Below are 13,599 nucleotides of genomic sequence, written 5' to 3' on the forward strand. Positions count from 1 at the left end.
TCTTTTTGCGGCCCCCCTCCCCGCCCAAAGACTATCTGTAAGGCTCCTCTTTTCTATTGCTAAGAGTTCTCATGCTATTTTCTTACATAATTGTCTTTCTTGAACAATACTCAAGAGTGGAGATGGAGGTCACTCTGTTGTGCTCCAAAGTAACGGAGCCTCAATGCATGTTTAAAAACAAAACAGTTCCTTACACTGGCTTTCCAAATTTAGTTTACAAAGCATGTGATTAACAGAAAACCTGTACATATGAATAAAAATTCAGAATGTTCACAAAAAATTGCTCTTAGGAGTGCCTGGCAACCACTCTGATCCTGTGGCCAGAGCTCATGAAGACAGAAGCTACTTGTAATGCCACTGTCATAGGCCAGCATACAGAAAGAGTTAGGACAGATACTCCTGTGCACTTAACAGAGGCTTTGTCAGCAGAGCTGAGGAGGGCTGTGTTGACTGGATCCCTGGCTTCAGAGACGGCAGCCCAGAAAGTTACCATGAGGGTTCCAAAATTCCCATTCCAATATGCCTTTCTGGCTCCTGGTCTTGGCTGGTATTGTCTCTCAGCCTGTATAAAAGCCGTGAATTAGATACAAAAAAAAAAAAAAAAAAAAAAAAAAAAAGGCTGGTCTGGTTTTAGCTTACTGGAAAATAAAGGTCACCATACCCAATATAATTCTGTTTAAATGCCATATTGCTATGTGGAATGTTTTCATAGGTTACACTAAGTTAGCCGCATCTTAGCTAGCTAGAATTCCCTCATATCAGTGGTATGAAAGTACATCAACTTTACTGTACTTCGAAGTTCATCATTTCCTAGGGACAGCTCATCACTTAAGCTTATTTCTACAGCTGGCTGTGCTTGGAACTGACAACAGAGAAATTTTAATGAGTTTGACAGGGAAAGGACACCTACGCAGGATTTTTGGGTTTTCTCCACATAGGTTTCAGAAAATCTGATTTGGTTTCAGCACATTTCTTCATTGAGCCTACAGAAACAAACAAAACACTAGCAAGCCATCAGATTCTTCAATGAAAATGTATTTCACATTAAACACAATGAACACATCATGCACATGAGGCATCACCATGGTCACAATGGTGCTATGAGGCACAACAGATCACAACAAAACAAACATTTAGCAAAATAAAACTAAGAAAGATGGTGAGGCATTTTTTGAAAGTCAGACCATGCTATCATTTTCTGTGTGCTTGTCATAAAAGGGATTTCCCCTGATATTCAAGATCAATGGCACTGCATTATTGGAGGCATGTATTTTATTTAATATATACACATACACAAACATACACAGTTTCCATAACTGATAAAGTCTTAAACTGTAGCTGGTTTTAAAAGCACATGAACAAGATTATTACTGAGACTTCTTTTTATCTCCTGGTTGCAAACCTCAGTCAGAATTATGGATCTTTTCCAAACTCTTTACTGTACAAGAGTTTCAAAGAAGTTTTCAAACAAAAAACAGTTTCAAAGGAGGTCATTTTAATCTGAAAGTCACATTTCACCACAAGAAACAAAATTAAGAAAACACATTATATGGCATAAAACACATGAAGTATACATTCTAGTGTCATTGTCCCTTGTTCAGATATTTTTATGTTGGTCTGTTAAAATGACATGTTGGGTCCAGTTCAGGGCCCCCTTGTTCCAGAGAACTATCATTTTCATTTGAGCCTGGTTTCATTAGAGTTGAGCAAACACAGGAGCAAACAAACAAGGGCCCCAAGGTCCAAGAGAAAAACGATAGCAACAACATGAAAACCAACCACCTGTGCATGAGCCCCACAAATCATTCAAGCTTCCTTCAGTCCAAAAGCTACTCGATGGCTTGGATATTTTAAGGGGTAACAATGACAAGATCCTTGCTAGATTCAGGTGCCCAAGTCTATAATAAAATGCATACGTGAACAGAAATCATTCCACATTGCTTAATAGTTTTCTTAATCAACCAGACAATATTATTCTGTCAGCCCCCCAAGGAGTAATATGGGGCAACGCATTTTGCAGGTGGCTAAGCTTAATAATAAGAAACAGCTTGATAGTAACTTCCAACAAATAAACCACAGAAAGGGGGAAAACCCTCTGGAATTTCTTCTTCTAAACACAGACAGGGAGATAAGCAGCCCAAGTTCAGTGTAAGTTTAAGTAGAGTTTGAGTCAATGTCTAGAATATTTACAGGAAAAGACATCTAAATGTTTATGTACTCCAACTTTGGGAATAAGAATGGTTATAAGGTGAATTTCCAACACAGAATCACCTGGGTTATTCAGAGGATCACTATGATAATAAAGTAGTATAGGAAGCACTTTATCAGCAGCTGAAGCTCATAAATAGAACTGTAACATGAAACTTTGCTAAAGCCCAACAAGGCCAATGTTTCAAGGTTTCGACCAAGAGTGGTTTCTACCAAGAGTGGCCAGTGTTTGACATACTAACTAGGGATACAGTTACATTTTCATCTAATAATTTGGAATCCAGTGATTTAGGACAACAGAAGCTTCTTCAGAGGACCAGCAGCTTGGATTTGACTACCAGCAGCTTCATGGGCTCTCCAAACACCACCTGTGTCAATCCAAAAACAAAACCAGATGAGATGAATGAAGAGACCACATTGTACCTATTCTTTCTCACTAAAATGATCACTCTGTCTGGAACTTTCTACCTTCTTGATAATTATATAGCAGTATCTTTCAATGGAAGAGCTTCAGCATTTTGGGTGGGACTATTCTATTAGGTGGCCAAATTTTCTGCAGGATACTTAATGTCCCAAGCTCTGCTTTCCAAATGGTATTGCTGCCCCTAGCCACTGTGACAACAAAAACCAACACATTTTAAGATTTCAGTGCAGAACTTATTTTAAGAAGCCAAATGCAGTCAAAACAAACAACAAAACACATGCTTATTTATGTTCACTTGTATCCTATCTTGATTTTAAGTTTTTAATTCAGTTAACATACAGTGTTATATTAGTTTCAGGTGTACAATATAGTGACTCAATACTTCCATACATCACTCGGTGCCCATCAGAACCGGTGCACTCCATAATCCCCATACCCTATTTCCCCCATCTCCACCGACCCCTGCTTTCCCCTCTGGTAACCATCAGTTTATTCCCTATAGTTCAGAGTCTGTTTCTTGGTTTGTCCCTTTTTCTCCTCCTTGCTCATTTGTTTTGTTTCTTAAATTTCACATGTGAGTGACATCATATGGTATTTGTCTTTTTCCGACTGAGTTATTTCACTTAGCATAATACTGACACAGTTTATTCTAAATGTTACCTGTCATACATTCCCTTTTATGTGTCAAAGGGCCACAAGTGCTTTCCTAAGAACCGAGAGAAGTGAACTCTTAAGATGCACTATCTACAGCTGATAGCTGAGCACAGGAAGATGTATGCAAAATACAGTGACCTTTGGCCATGTGCCCTCCCCAACCTGTTTCCTCATTTGATTTTATTTATTTAAGTAATCTCTGCACCCACTGTGGGGCTTGAACTCATGACCCCGAGATCGAGAGTCACATGCTCCTCCAACTGAGCCACCCAGGTGCCCCAAAATAGATTTCACTTTTTTAAAATAGGCTCTATGCACAACGTGAGGCTTGAACTCACAACCCCACGATCAACAGTCGTGTGCTCTTCTGACTGGGTCAGCCAGTCAGCCTGTGTTTCCTCATTTGAGAAAGAGAAAGATTGGACTAAATCATATCAGGCACCGAAGCTGTGTTATAGGAGTGGAGCCTCATAAGAAACGAAGTGAGAGAATGCTGAGAATATAAAAATGTTTTCAAAGTCTAAAGTGGGAGGACAACTGGAATTAACTTACGAAAGGATTTGATGATAGATTCTAATTATGTTTTCGTTAATTAAAAAACAAGCCCCAAACTGAAGTAAATCCAATGTAAGGTGTGTATAACTAAATTACACAAATGCAGAGTGTTTATAACCCACTTCGACAAGAAAAAAGGCCAAAGGTGGGGAACAAAACCTTCAGGACACAAACTTCAGCTCTCCATCTGCCCACTCCCTCAGTGTGATCCAAGAATAGATGTTTGCTTGCAAAGATTCCAGAATGGGTCAAGAGAACAGCAAATCATTTGACCCAATGCTCATCATTATATATGAATGACTGCAGATAGAATGTGGAATGTCATTGAGTAAAACTAGGGGAGAAATTCACTTTACTAATACCACCTTGTACCACTATTACGGTATTCTCTTTGCCTCTAAAAATGGTGCTACTCCAGATAGATGGTTGGTCAAGCTTGTAGCAGTGCTTCTCAACACACACACCACACACCCATCCACACACCCCCAACAGCAGGGTGGGCATGGAGGGGTGTGGCACTGAAGGCTCTCATACAAAGGATTCACTTGAAATCCATCTCAATTACTGTGTGTGCTGCAGTATATATACCATATACAGGTTTCCTCCCATCTGAAAGAATGTTCCTACAAAACCTTTTGTAAGCAGAAATGCCGCAAGGTGAAGAAGCAATTAATTACTACTAACTCATATGGAAAAATTGTTGAGTGTTCCCAGACCCCCAAAATAACCTCTTAGGCTTTTCTTTTACCTTAGGATATATCTTGCTAATGGATGTGCAAAATAATATGAGAGAAAGCACAGATGCTCGCAGACACAGTGCAAAGCTATGGCGGCTGAATGCTGAGTGCAGCTCTCAGGAAGGAGTTTGACGGAGCCACTGTCCCCGTGCAGGGTGCATGCTGCCTCTCGAACAGCTCACTCCAAGACAAACACTGAAGGCTGTTTTTGCATTTTGCCTTTTTTTTGTAAAAGTGAAAAATCTCTTTGCACTACTTTCAGTTAATGCAAACAGGTAGTAATGCAGGTCTTTCATAAACTACATTTGGCATAATGTTAAGTTTTGAAAAATGAGTGATACCTGTATTCATATTCACATTTGTATTTTTCAAATAAAACTGACCATTCAGGACACCGAGTGATGTTTATCCCATCTTTACAAACCCCACTTGGAGAGGTATAAATTTAGACTATAATCAAAGGACCGGACTGTACCTTTCATTAAAGAGATGTATTTGTCAACAGAAGGTGTTCAGAGTATTTTCTTGGCCAGGACTGTTAAATCCTTCAATCAAGTTTTTATTACAGTCATCCAGGCTGAGATTTTCACTGGATCGCTTGGGGTACATGGGCGGGCCAGTGAAATCTAGGAGATCTTGAAGTGCTCGGGCATTACCAGTTCCATTTTGGTCCAGAGACACCCCAGGAATCATTTCACTTACTGGTGAAAATTCTGGGATGGAGATAAGCTCTTCCTTTGAAACAGGACTGGGATGGGGGGAAAGGAGGGACAGTGAAGGAGGGAGGCAGAGAAAAATATGAAAATTAATTCTATTTACAATATTCTGTTACACTACTTTTCGAGAGAAGATGGATTTAGAGACAAAGCTGGTGTGAAACACACTATAAAAAACACAAGTTATTTCAAATCTGAGACATTGAGAGATAGAAGCCCCCCTCCCAAGGAAAAACAAGGGAAGTGGACTGGGCAGGGCTGTGAAGGCCAAGCTCACACTGCCCACAGGAAGAAAGAAAATAAAAACCACAGGTACCAGCACTCTACTGCAGAGAAGCCAACCACTTCCAAAACCTTCAAAATGGGAAACCCAAACAGAAAGCAAATGTTAGAAGTTAAAACAGAGCTGAGGAAGGGCCCTAATCAGCACCAGGGTTCCTGGTGCTGTTTCTCTTTAGCAGTGCTACCTTGAACAAGCTGTTTTTCCTCCCTGCCAGCCGCAGTTTCCACTGCTGTACAATGAGATGAACAATCATTTCTCCCTATTGGGGTTCCTGTGAGCATGACGTGATCATACTGAGGAAGTCTGTGCAGCCTGCAGTAAATGTTCAGTTTAGGTGGGGGCCATTGTTAAGAAGGACCCCACCATGCACCCAGTCACCTGCAGAGCAAATCTCTCCCATGCTCCCTCTCTAAAGTGAGGCCCCACTCTACCCTGACTTATCTAGCTCCTGCCCAGTGGGTGTGGCTCTCTCTCTCTCTTCAACCTAGAGATGGAAGAAGGAGTTTCATAGCTGTGTCAACCACAGGCCTAGCTCAGATGAGGTGGGCTGGGATGTGAGGTCCCGACACTGGGAGTCTTTCTTAATAGCCAGAGTAAGGTTGCTGCCAAGTTTGTCTGTTCTTTTCTTCCTTGATAAGATCTGAGAGAAGAATCTACAAAAACAAGCTGAACTGAAGAAACTGAGAAAATCCATTTCCCTCACACTCAACCTAGTTATGAGGCAGTAGAAGACCTAACACCACTTGTGGTGGCTGGAGCCTGGACAAACTGCCCCATTAGCAGAAGCACCCACCCTATCTCCACCTTGCCTCACCTCCATTCCCTGGCCTTCAACAGCTGGTCACATCGTGAGGAGGAGAAAATGCTACAAGCTTGGGTGCAACCTCCAAGAGTCACCTTTCTTTAAATGCAGAGGTGGCCACAGGAGAACTTGGAGTACACACTGAGCCCCTTCACTTTCTTGAACCCTGGTTGATGCTGTGTCTTATCATCTTCCCCACACCCAGAGACATAAGGAATAAGTAGAGGTAGATTCAACACGGGGAGGGGGAGAGATGCTGTGTTAATGTTTAAGATGCCTCTGCTGTTTCACCCTGGGGCCTAAGGAGATGGACAGCAATGGAGGCAAGGGTTGTCTCCATAGAATTTGCTCTACTAGTGATGGGGTGCTGGACCCTGGGTTTGTACATATCTGGCTTAAGGCCAGGGTGCACAAGCTAGGACATTTACAATCACTGTGCCCTAGGAAAGACCCTCCTCCCCAGACCCCACCCCCAAAGAGAAAGCTGAGAATTCACAGCCAAGGAGAAAAGGTTAACCTCTGGCCACCTGGAGCTCTGGCAGAACTTTTGTAAAACATTGTCACTGCCTCCTGGCTCAGATAGCTGCCCCCACTCCAATTGCCCTGTCCAAGGCTCTCTGTTTCAGTGTCTCTGTCTCAACCACATGCTAACTGAATTTGCCTTTTGTCTGAGATTAATTTGTCAGGTGAATTGTTTAAGATTTTAGTATCTGGAATCAGATTAGATCTTTTATCAAGTCTCCAATGACAAGACTACTTAAACATAAGACACTGGACACAGTGAGTCCTGTTGGTGCCCCACTCAGACCCCATTGATGTGTAGGCGCATCTGTCTCCCAGCTGCACAAAGAGCTGGCTGCTAATAGCTCATAGCTGCCACCCTTTCTTTGGACAACTGTCTTTGGCTGACAGGAGTCCTATGCCCACAGAAGTTATAACTGCATCCCTACCTTGGGTGACCACACTCAATGGCTGATGGGTAGAGTGGCACGAAGGCTGCCTCCCTTAATCAGACCACCCTCTAGTGGAAATTCATCCTTCAGAGCTCCCATAGGACCAGCTAAAACAGAATCCTTGCTTAGTGACTTTCCCTGCTTCATACCCCTTCCCACCCTCCACTTGCTTGTGAGAACTCTTTCCCGATAAATCCCATGCCTTAGAATACCTGTCTCAGGCTCTACTTCTAAAGAACCTGACCCAACACACTAATATACCACTGATAGCTTTTGTGAATGGCAATCAAACCTCCTTTAGTTGATTTAGGTATGTAAAAGATGAAAAAATCAACAAAGAGGCAGTGGAGGTGTTTGCAGAAGAGATGAGGCTCACGTGCAAAATAAACCAGCTTACCTCACATCCATAGACTGAACTTCTTCAGTTGAGTCATCCAGGCTGTTTGATTTCCCATCAAGGGTGTCTAGATGAACAAGTCCCCCAACTGGTTTAAGCCCATTAGAGAAAACGTCTCGAGGAAAAGTTTCTGGGGCAGTACGCCCCACACCATTAACTTCCTGGCAGGTGTTCAACCCATTTATTTCTGATTGAGAACAAAAAGTCATTCTGTTAATCATAAAATACCAGAACAATGAAATAGCAGGGGAAATATATATTGAGACAATTAATTTAATCCTCTGCTTTACCAACAGTCCAACATCCTTTTGCAAAAAGAACCCGATGTCATCAGCTTCAGAGAGAAAAGAAGACAAATGACATCATCAGTGTCTGTGCAGGGCTCATGACCCACCCAGGAGGCTTGGTGTCATATACTATGCAGGTCCCCAGGCTCTATGTAGCATTTTCTTGGGACCCAAGGCAAAGGAGAAATGTAGAGTACCTCTGAGATGGACATGCCTCTCTGACTTTGGCTGCATTGATATATTCACATCTAAGGAGGGGTTTTCTTTGAGAGAGAGAGAGAGAGAGGAAGAGAGGGAGGGAGGGAGAGGGAGGAAGAGCGCAGAAAGAGAGAGAGCATGAATGAGAATCCCAAGCAGGCTCCACACTCAGTGAAGAGTCTGATGTGGGGCTTGATCCCATGACCCTGGGATCATGACTTGAGCCTGAATCAAGAGTTGGGACAGTCAAACAACTGAGCCACTCAGGTGCCCCTCACATCTAATGAGTTTTAAGTATACATGAGAGAGAAGAGCTGGACTACCAGCTCTCCTGTCTGGAAGGCAGGAGAAACCACTGTAGAATAGCAGAATCGGTTCTGAATAGAACCTGATCAGCTGTTAACCTCCCTGGAAACTAGCATGGGACTGCAGGTGGCCAGCTTCCTGTGCTGGGACTATTAAAGTAACCGAGGACCCCAGAACTTTCTGAATGGACCTGAGAGACCTGTACTGGAGATGGAGACTCCCCCAGGAGGAAAACTACACAGTACCCTTACAGGAATAATGCTCTTAAGACCCACGGGTGCTCATCCCCGCAGGAAGTGCTTTGAGCCCTCACCTACTGAAAGGAAGACCCCAAGAACCAGCCCTCACACTCACCTATTTTGTTCGGGACAACTGGTTTTGTCTTATTTTCCACATACACAGGCAAGTGAAGCTCTACTTTTGGGTCTTCTTTCTAAAAACAGAGGGAAGGATGACTTTACATACAAAGACAAGCACTTTTGAAAAGCATCAAAGGATATTCAGAACTGTGCTGAACCATCTGCCTATTCCATGCTAATTCTTTGAATCTTCTGGGCTTATTACAAGTTAACTGTATTTCCCTTATCAATATGTCACCATTTTCTTTTTTATTCATGGACTACTGTGCCTCTCTCTGCATCCACAACCCAACTTCTCAAATTTTTTACTACCACCCTGTCTCTGAAACTCCTCTCTTAGATTCCTCTTTACATCCAAGTACCTGTAGCCTCCTTAATCTAGCCAAGAACAAAGCAGGAAGAGTTCATTTTTTCTGGCTGTTCCTCTCCAAGACCTACAATTCCACTGAACATACTGTGCCATTCTTTTCTCCTCAGTCCATAAACTATCAAAATGGCACTCTGTGAACACCTACCTTCACTTCTGGAGACACATCACTCTTCCTTGTTCTCTTCATGATTTCATCTATTCTCTGGAAACCAAAAAGGACCAGGTAAGAGGACTATAATACCAAATAAACATAAAAGCAGCTGGGTCTAAATGCGATTTTACATATCTCAGAAAACTCGTAAGAGAGAAACATCAGGAGAGGATAATGAGTACAGAAAGGTTTCTATTGGTTTTGCAGATACACACCTCTGCCCTATGGACAAGGTCAAATGCTTGAAAAGTGAACTAGTATTTGGAATCGACATTCAGTTTATATCCCACCTTTTTCCTTCCTCTCCTTAGGTTACCTAAAAACAACAAATCACTACCTGCCATTTTAGAGGATCACCCTAGAGAAAGTGAGGGTGAGGTGCAGGTCATGAGGGGATGCCAGAGATTGGTCTCCTAGCTCCCAGACCTAATTCAGTACAAAGCTTAGGCTGGATCTAGGACACCACGGGAATGGAGCTTTATTTATAATCAGCCTCCTTAAACCCAACTTTATCCCTAATTACATTAAATGTAAATGGACAAAAGCACCCCAATGAAAAGCCAAATACCATCAAACTGGATTCAAATAACAAGTCCTAACTTTATGCTGTTTACAAGAGACATACTTGTAAGGAAACACGTAGGTTCAAAGTAAAAGGATGGAAAAATATTTATGATGCAGACAGTGAACATAAAAAGGCTGACAAAGTGGAAAAAAAAAGTCTGACAAAGTGGACTTTAATACAATTATTAATGGAGATAGAGATACATTAATGATAAAAGGGTCAATTTAACAGGAGAATTTAATAATCTGAAATATGTATTCACCTAACAGTAGAGCTTCAAAATGTTTAAAACAAAAGTTGATAGAACTGGAAGGAGAAATGGCTAAATCCATAATCACAGAGAGAACTTTTAACACTCTTCTCTCAGTTACTAAGAGAACAAGATGACAGAAAACCAACAAAGATACAGAAGATGTGAACAGCACTATCAACAAACTTGACCTAATTAGACAATTCTAAGATCACTCTACCCAACAACTGCAGAACAGAACTGGATTGATTTCCTGTTCCTGTCTCACCCTAACTCCTCCTGATCCTGAGCCCTTACCTTCTTCCTCTCCAGGCGCTCCTGCTCAATCTGCAGCATGATCTGTTCTCTTTCTAGACGCATCTGTTTAGCTGCCTCCTGGGCCTTTGCTTCTGCTGCTTCCTTCTGATAGAAATAGGTAAACCAAGGCATAAACTTTACTAAGCTGAGAAAACACTGTAGTGGGATTCCCTGGGATATGCATGTGTTCTTCTACCTTATCAGCTACCTCAAAGTAGATGTTGTTCCAATATTCAGTGTGGATTTACACAGCCTGCTCTATGATGTAGTAGACACGGCTGGGCCTCACTCATATACTCTGGGTTCACCATGCAAATTACCTGCAGACAGTTTCCATACTGCCTGCCAAGGTTTTTCTGTGTCTGAGGGTAGTCTCTGGCCATGTGCACATGGCTAGGTGTTTCAGAAAGTTAATTACCCAAGGAGTGACCTTCAATCATGAGAGATAGAAGTTGGCAGATAAACAATCCAGTTTCCTCACCCCTCAGAGAGACAATTCTAAGGCATATTCCACAGTCTCTGAGAGAGTCCCAAAGGCATTAGCTCCCAGTGGTCCACAGTAAGCCACTCATCAGTGCACTTATACTGGCTTTCCTCTCACTCTCCTACCAGCTTGCTGGGATCTTCTCCCAAATAAACTCCTGGCACCCAAATTCTCATCCCAGGATCTTCCTTCTGGGGAATGTGAACTGACATACAGCAAACATTACAAACTTCACTTTTATTGCCCAAAGTAACTCATATTTAATAACCGGCCCAGTTAGTTTAAGAGAAAACTTCAAGCAAACATTATGAATCATTCAAATTTAACTAATTTTGCCTAATATTAACTAAAGCTCTTGAGGAGAGTCCATATGAAGACTTATACTATACCTGCTTTTCAATCATGGCTTTTTCTTGCTTTTCTTTTTCTTGTTTTTCCTTTTCTTGCTCTTCTTTTAACAACAGCTCCTCCTTGGCCTTCCTCTTAGCCTCCACTTCTGCCTTTCTTTTTTCTTCCTCTTCCTGCCGTTTCTTTTCCTCCTCCTGCTTACGGGCTTCCTCTTCTAGGCGAAGCCTTTCCTCCTCTGCCTTTCTTTTCAATTCCTCTCTCTCCAGCCTTTTGAGAACATAACTGTTGTTAGAAGATGATGACATGCTCAAAAGGCAAACTGCCAAAGAACTGTGTGCCAACAGGAGAGCATAAAACACAGCACACAGACGTGTGAACTTGTATTAGCATCCACTCAAGAAATTGACTCATCCTTCCCGGAAAGCAACTTCAGTCTATACGTTATAAAAAAAATTAACCAGGGTTGACTTTAAATTCTGTTACACAAAGAGTAATGATGTACTTATTTGAGAACACACCATAATGAAGACATAAATGCTCCCTAGTTAATCTACGAATGACCACAGTCCCACCATTCTTACTTAATGACAATTCTTTGAAAAACTAAGTGAAATAAATATTTAAACCTAATTGAAGCTGAAAAAAAACTAGAAATGTCTCAATAGCTACAACTGTGCCAGTTGGCAACTTAAAGAGCAGTGACTATGTGCTCAATAAGTTTACTTTGGGCTCTAACTGCTATGTTAGTTCTGAAGCGGCAAGTAGAAGAAAGTATTCAACAGAACTCTTATATTTAATATAGAAATTCAAACATCTATTTCTCATTTGTATTACCAATATTTAAAAATCTTTTAGCTTTTATTCTTTGCTATATGAAAATTAAATGACATTTAGACATTTTTCATCCACAGACAAACAGTTGATGATATAATGCTAAAGAGCTCCAAGCAGTGAGGAAAAACCCTATGAAGTCTAAGCAGTTGTTTTTACATTTCTAACATTCTTCCTAGTCACAAGTGTGTCGCTTTCCTCATCTATGAAAAAATGTGAGTAATCATTCTCATATTGCAGTGCGTTACTGAATGACAATGTGACATATGGGCAAGATCATGACTGTACCTGATTGTACCACTCACTGTGTGCCCCTTCCTTGGAAAGTCACTCAACATTTCTGATGCCCATTAAAAAAATAATAAAACAGGAATAGCTATACTACTGGGTCCATGACATCATTGTGAGAACTAAATGATATAATGTAAGGGAAGCACTTGGCACAATACCTGGCCCTAAGAAGATTCTCAAATGCATGCCCTTGTAAGCATATCTATAAATCTGTATGCTTTTCAGACATCACCTTTATACAAAAGCAGGGGTCACTAACTTACTGGGGTATTGTTACATTTTTATAAAAAGTCAGGACTTAAAAAGGATATCCTGCAGGAACTGTGGAGGCAATTAGCCTATATGTCACCAAAGAAATATTTACATTTTTTAACGTTTATTTATTTTTGAGAAGAGAGAGTGAGCACGAGTTGGGGAGGGGCAGAGAGAGGGAGACAGAGGATCCAAAGAAGGCTCTTCACTGTAAGCACAGAGTCTGATGTAGGGCTCAAACTCACAAACTGTGAGATCATGACCTGAGCTGAAATCAAGAGTCGGATGCTTAAATGACTGAGCCACCCAGGCGCTCCATCCCACCCCCGCCAAAGAAATATTTTAAAAGGTAAAGAGATACGTAGAGACATTAGCCCAGGACTATAATAGTATGTAACATATTCTATATTTGCCAAGACTGTGATGCCTAAAAGCACTGCTGGAACAACGGAAATTATTAACAAATATTCTAGGGAACTCTGGACAAGAGCATTATGGGGCCTAATCAGAAAGAAACTCCAGTTCTTAGATTCCTCAATGGAAGACTAAGTAGGTTTAACACAAGATTATCAAAATGTCAATAACAAAGTTTATCCTAAGATTAAACAGGACACTATTTTAGTTCCTAACCCTCACCTGATGAGATGGTTTTAATTGTCCCCAAGGAACTAATACATAAAGGATACAGTGTTTATGAATTAATGCACAAGCTACTTCATCTTTAGCTTCAGGATCTGAAAAGCATTCTGTTTCTTCTGTTTTACCATGAGGACTTCAGAGGTGCCCAATGCATACACAAACAGTAAGTAACACATCCCCTTGGGCTCTAAAGTCTCCATAATCTCTATCATTGTGCACAACACACATTCCTCCTCCCCACA

The 13,599-nt window shown here is 41.4% G+C and overlaps 1 protein-coding gene across 9 annotated transcripts in view; it reads right to left on the bottom strand.

Annotated features, from left to right (window-relative positions):
• Window positions 1–1,014: 1,014 nt before the first annotated feature.
• Window positions 1,015–13,599, bottom strand: part of MAP7D2 (MAP7 domain containing 2) — a 106,736-nt gene continuing 94,151 nt past the window's right edge. For all 9 annotated transcript variants that reach the window (XM_027054452.2, XM_053202148.1, XM_027054454.2 and 6 more), the window contains 7 exons: window positions 11,386–11,611; window positions 10,513–10,617; window positions 9,395–9,451; window positions 8,875–8,953; window positions 7,730–7,916; window positions 5,054–5,326; window positions 1,015–2,576 (listed from right to left, as the gene is read on the bottom strand). In XM_027054452.2, the coding sequence (XP_026910253.1) occupies window positions 5,077–5,326; window positions 7,730–7,916; window positions 8,875–8,953; window positions 9,395–9,451; window positions 10,513–10,617; window positions 11,386–11,611 (904 nt within the window). In that variant the 3' untranslated portion in view covers window positions 1,015–2,576; window positions 5,054–5,076. The remainder of the gene's footprint in view (window positions 2,577–5,053; window positions 5,327–7,729; window positions 7,917–8,874; window positions 8,954–9,394; window positions 9,452–10,512; window positions 10,618–11,385; window positions 11,612–13,599) is intronic.

The sequence above is a fragment of the Acinonyx jubatus genome, chromosome X (assembly GCF_027475565.1).
Source record: "Acinonyx jubatus isolate Ajub_Pintada_27869175 chromosome X, VMU_Ajub_asm_v1.0, whole genome shotgun sequence".
Classification (NCBI taxonomy): domain Eukaryota; kingdom Metazoa; phylum Chordata; class Mammalia; order Carnivora; family Felidae; genus Acinonyx; species Acinonyx jubatus.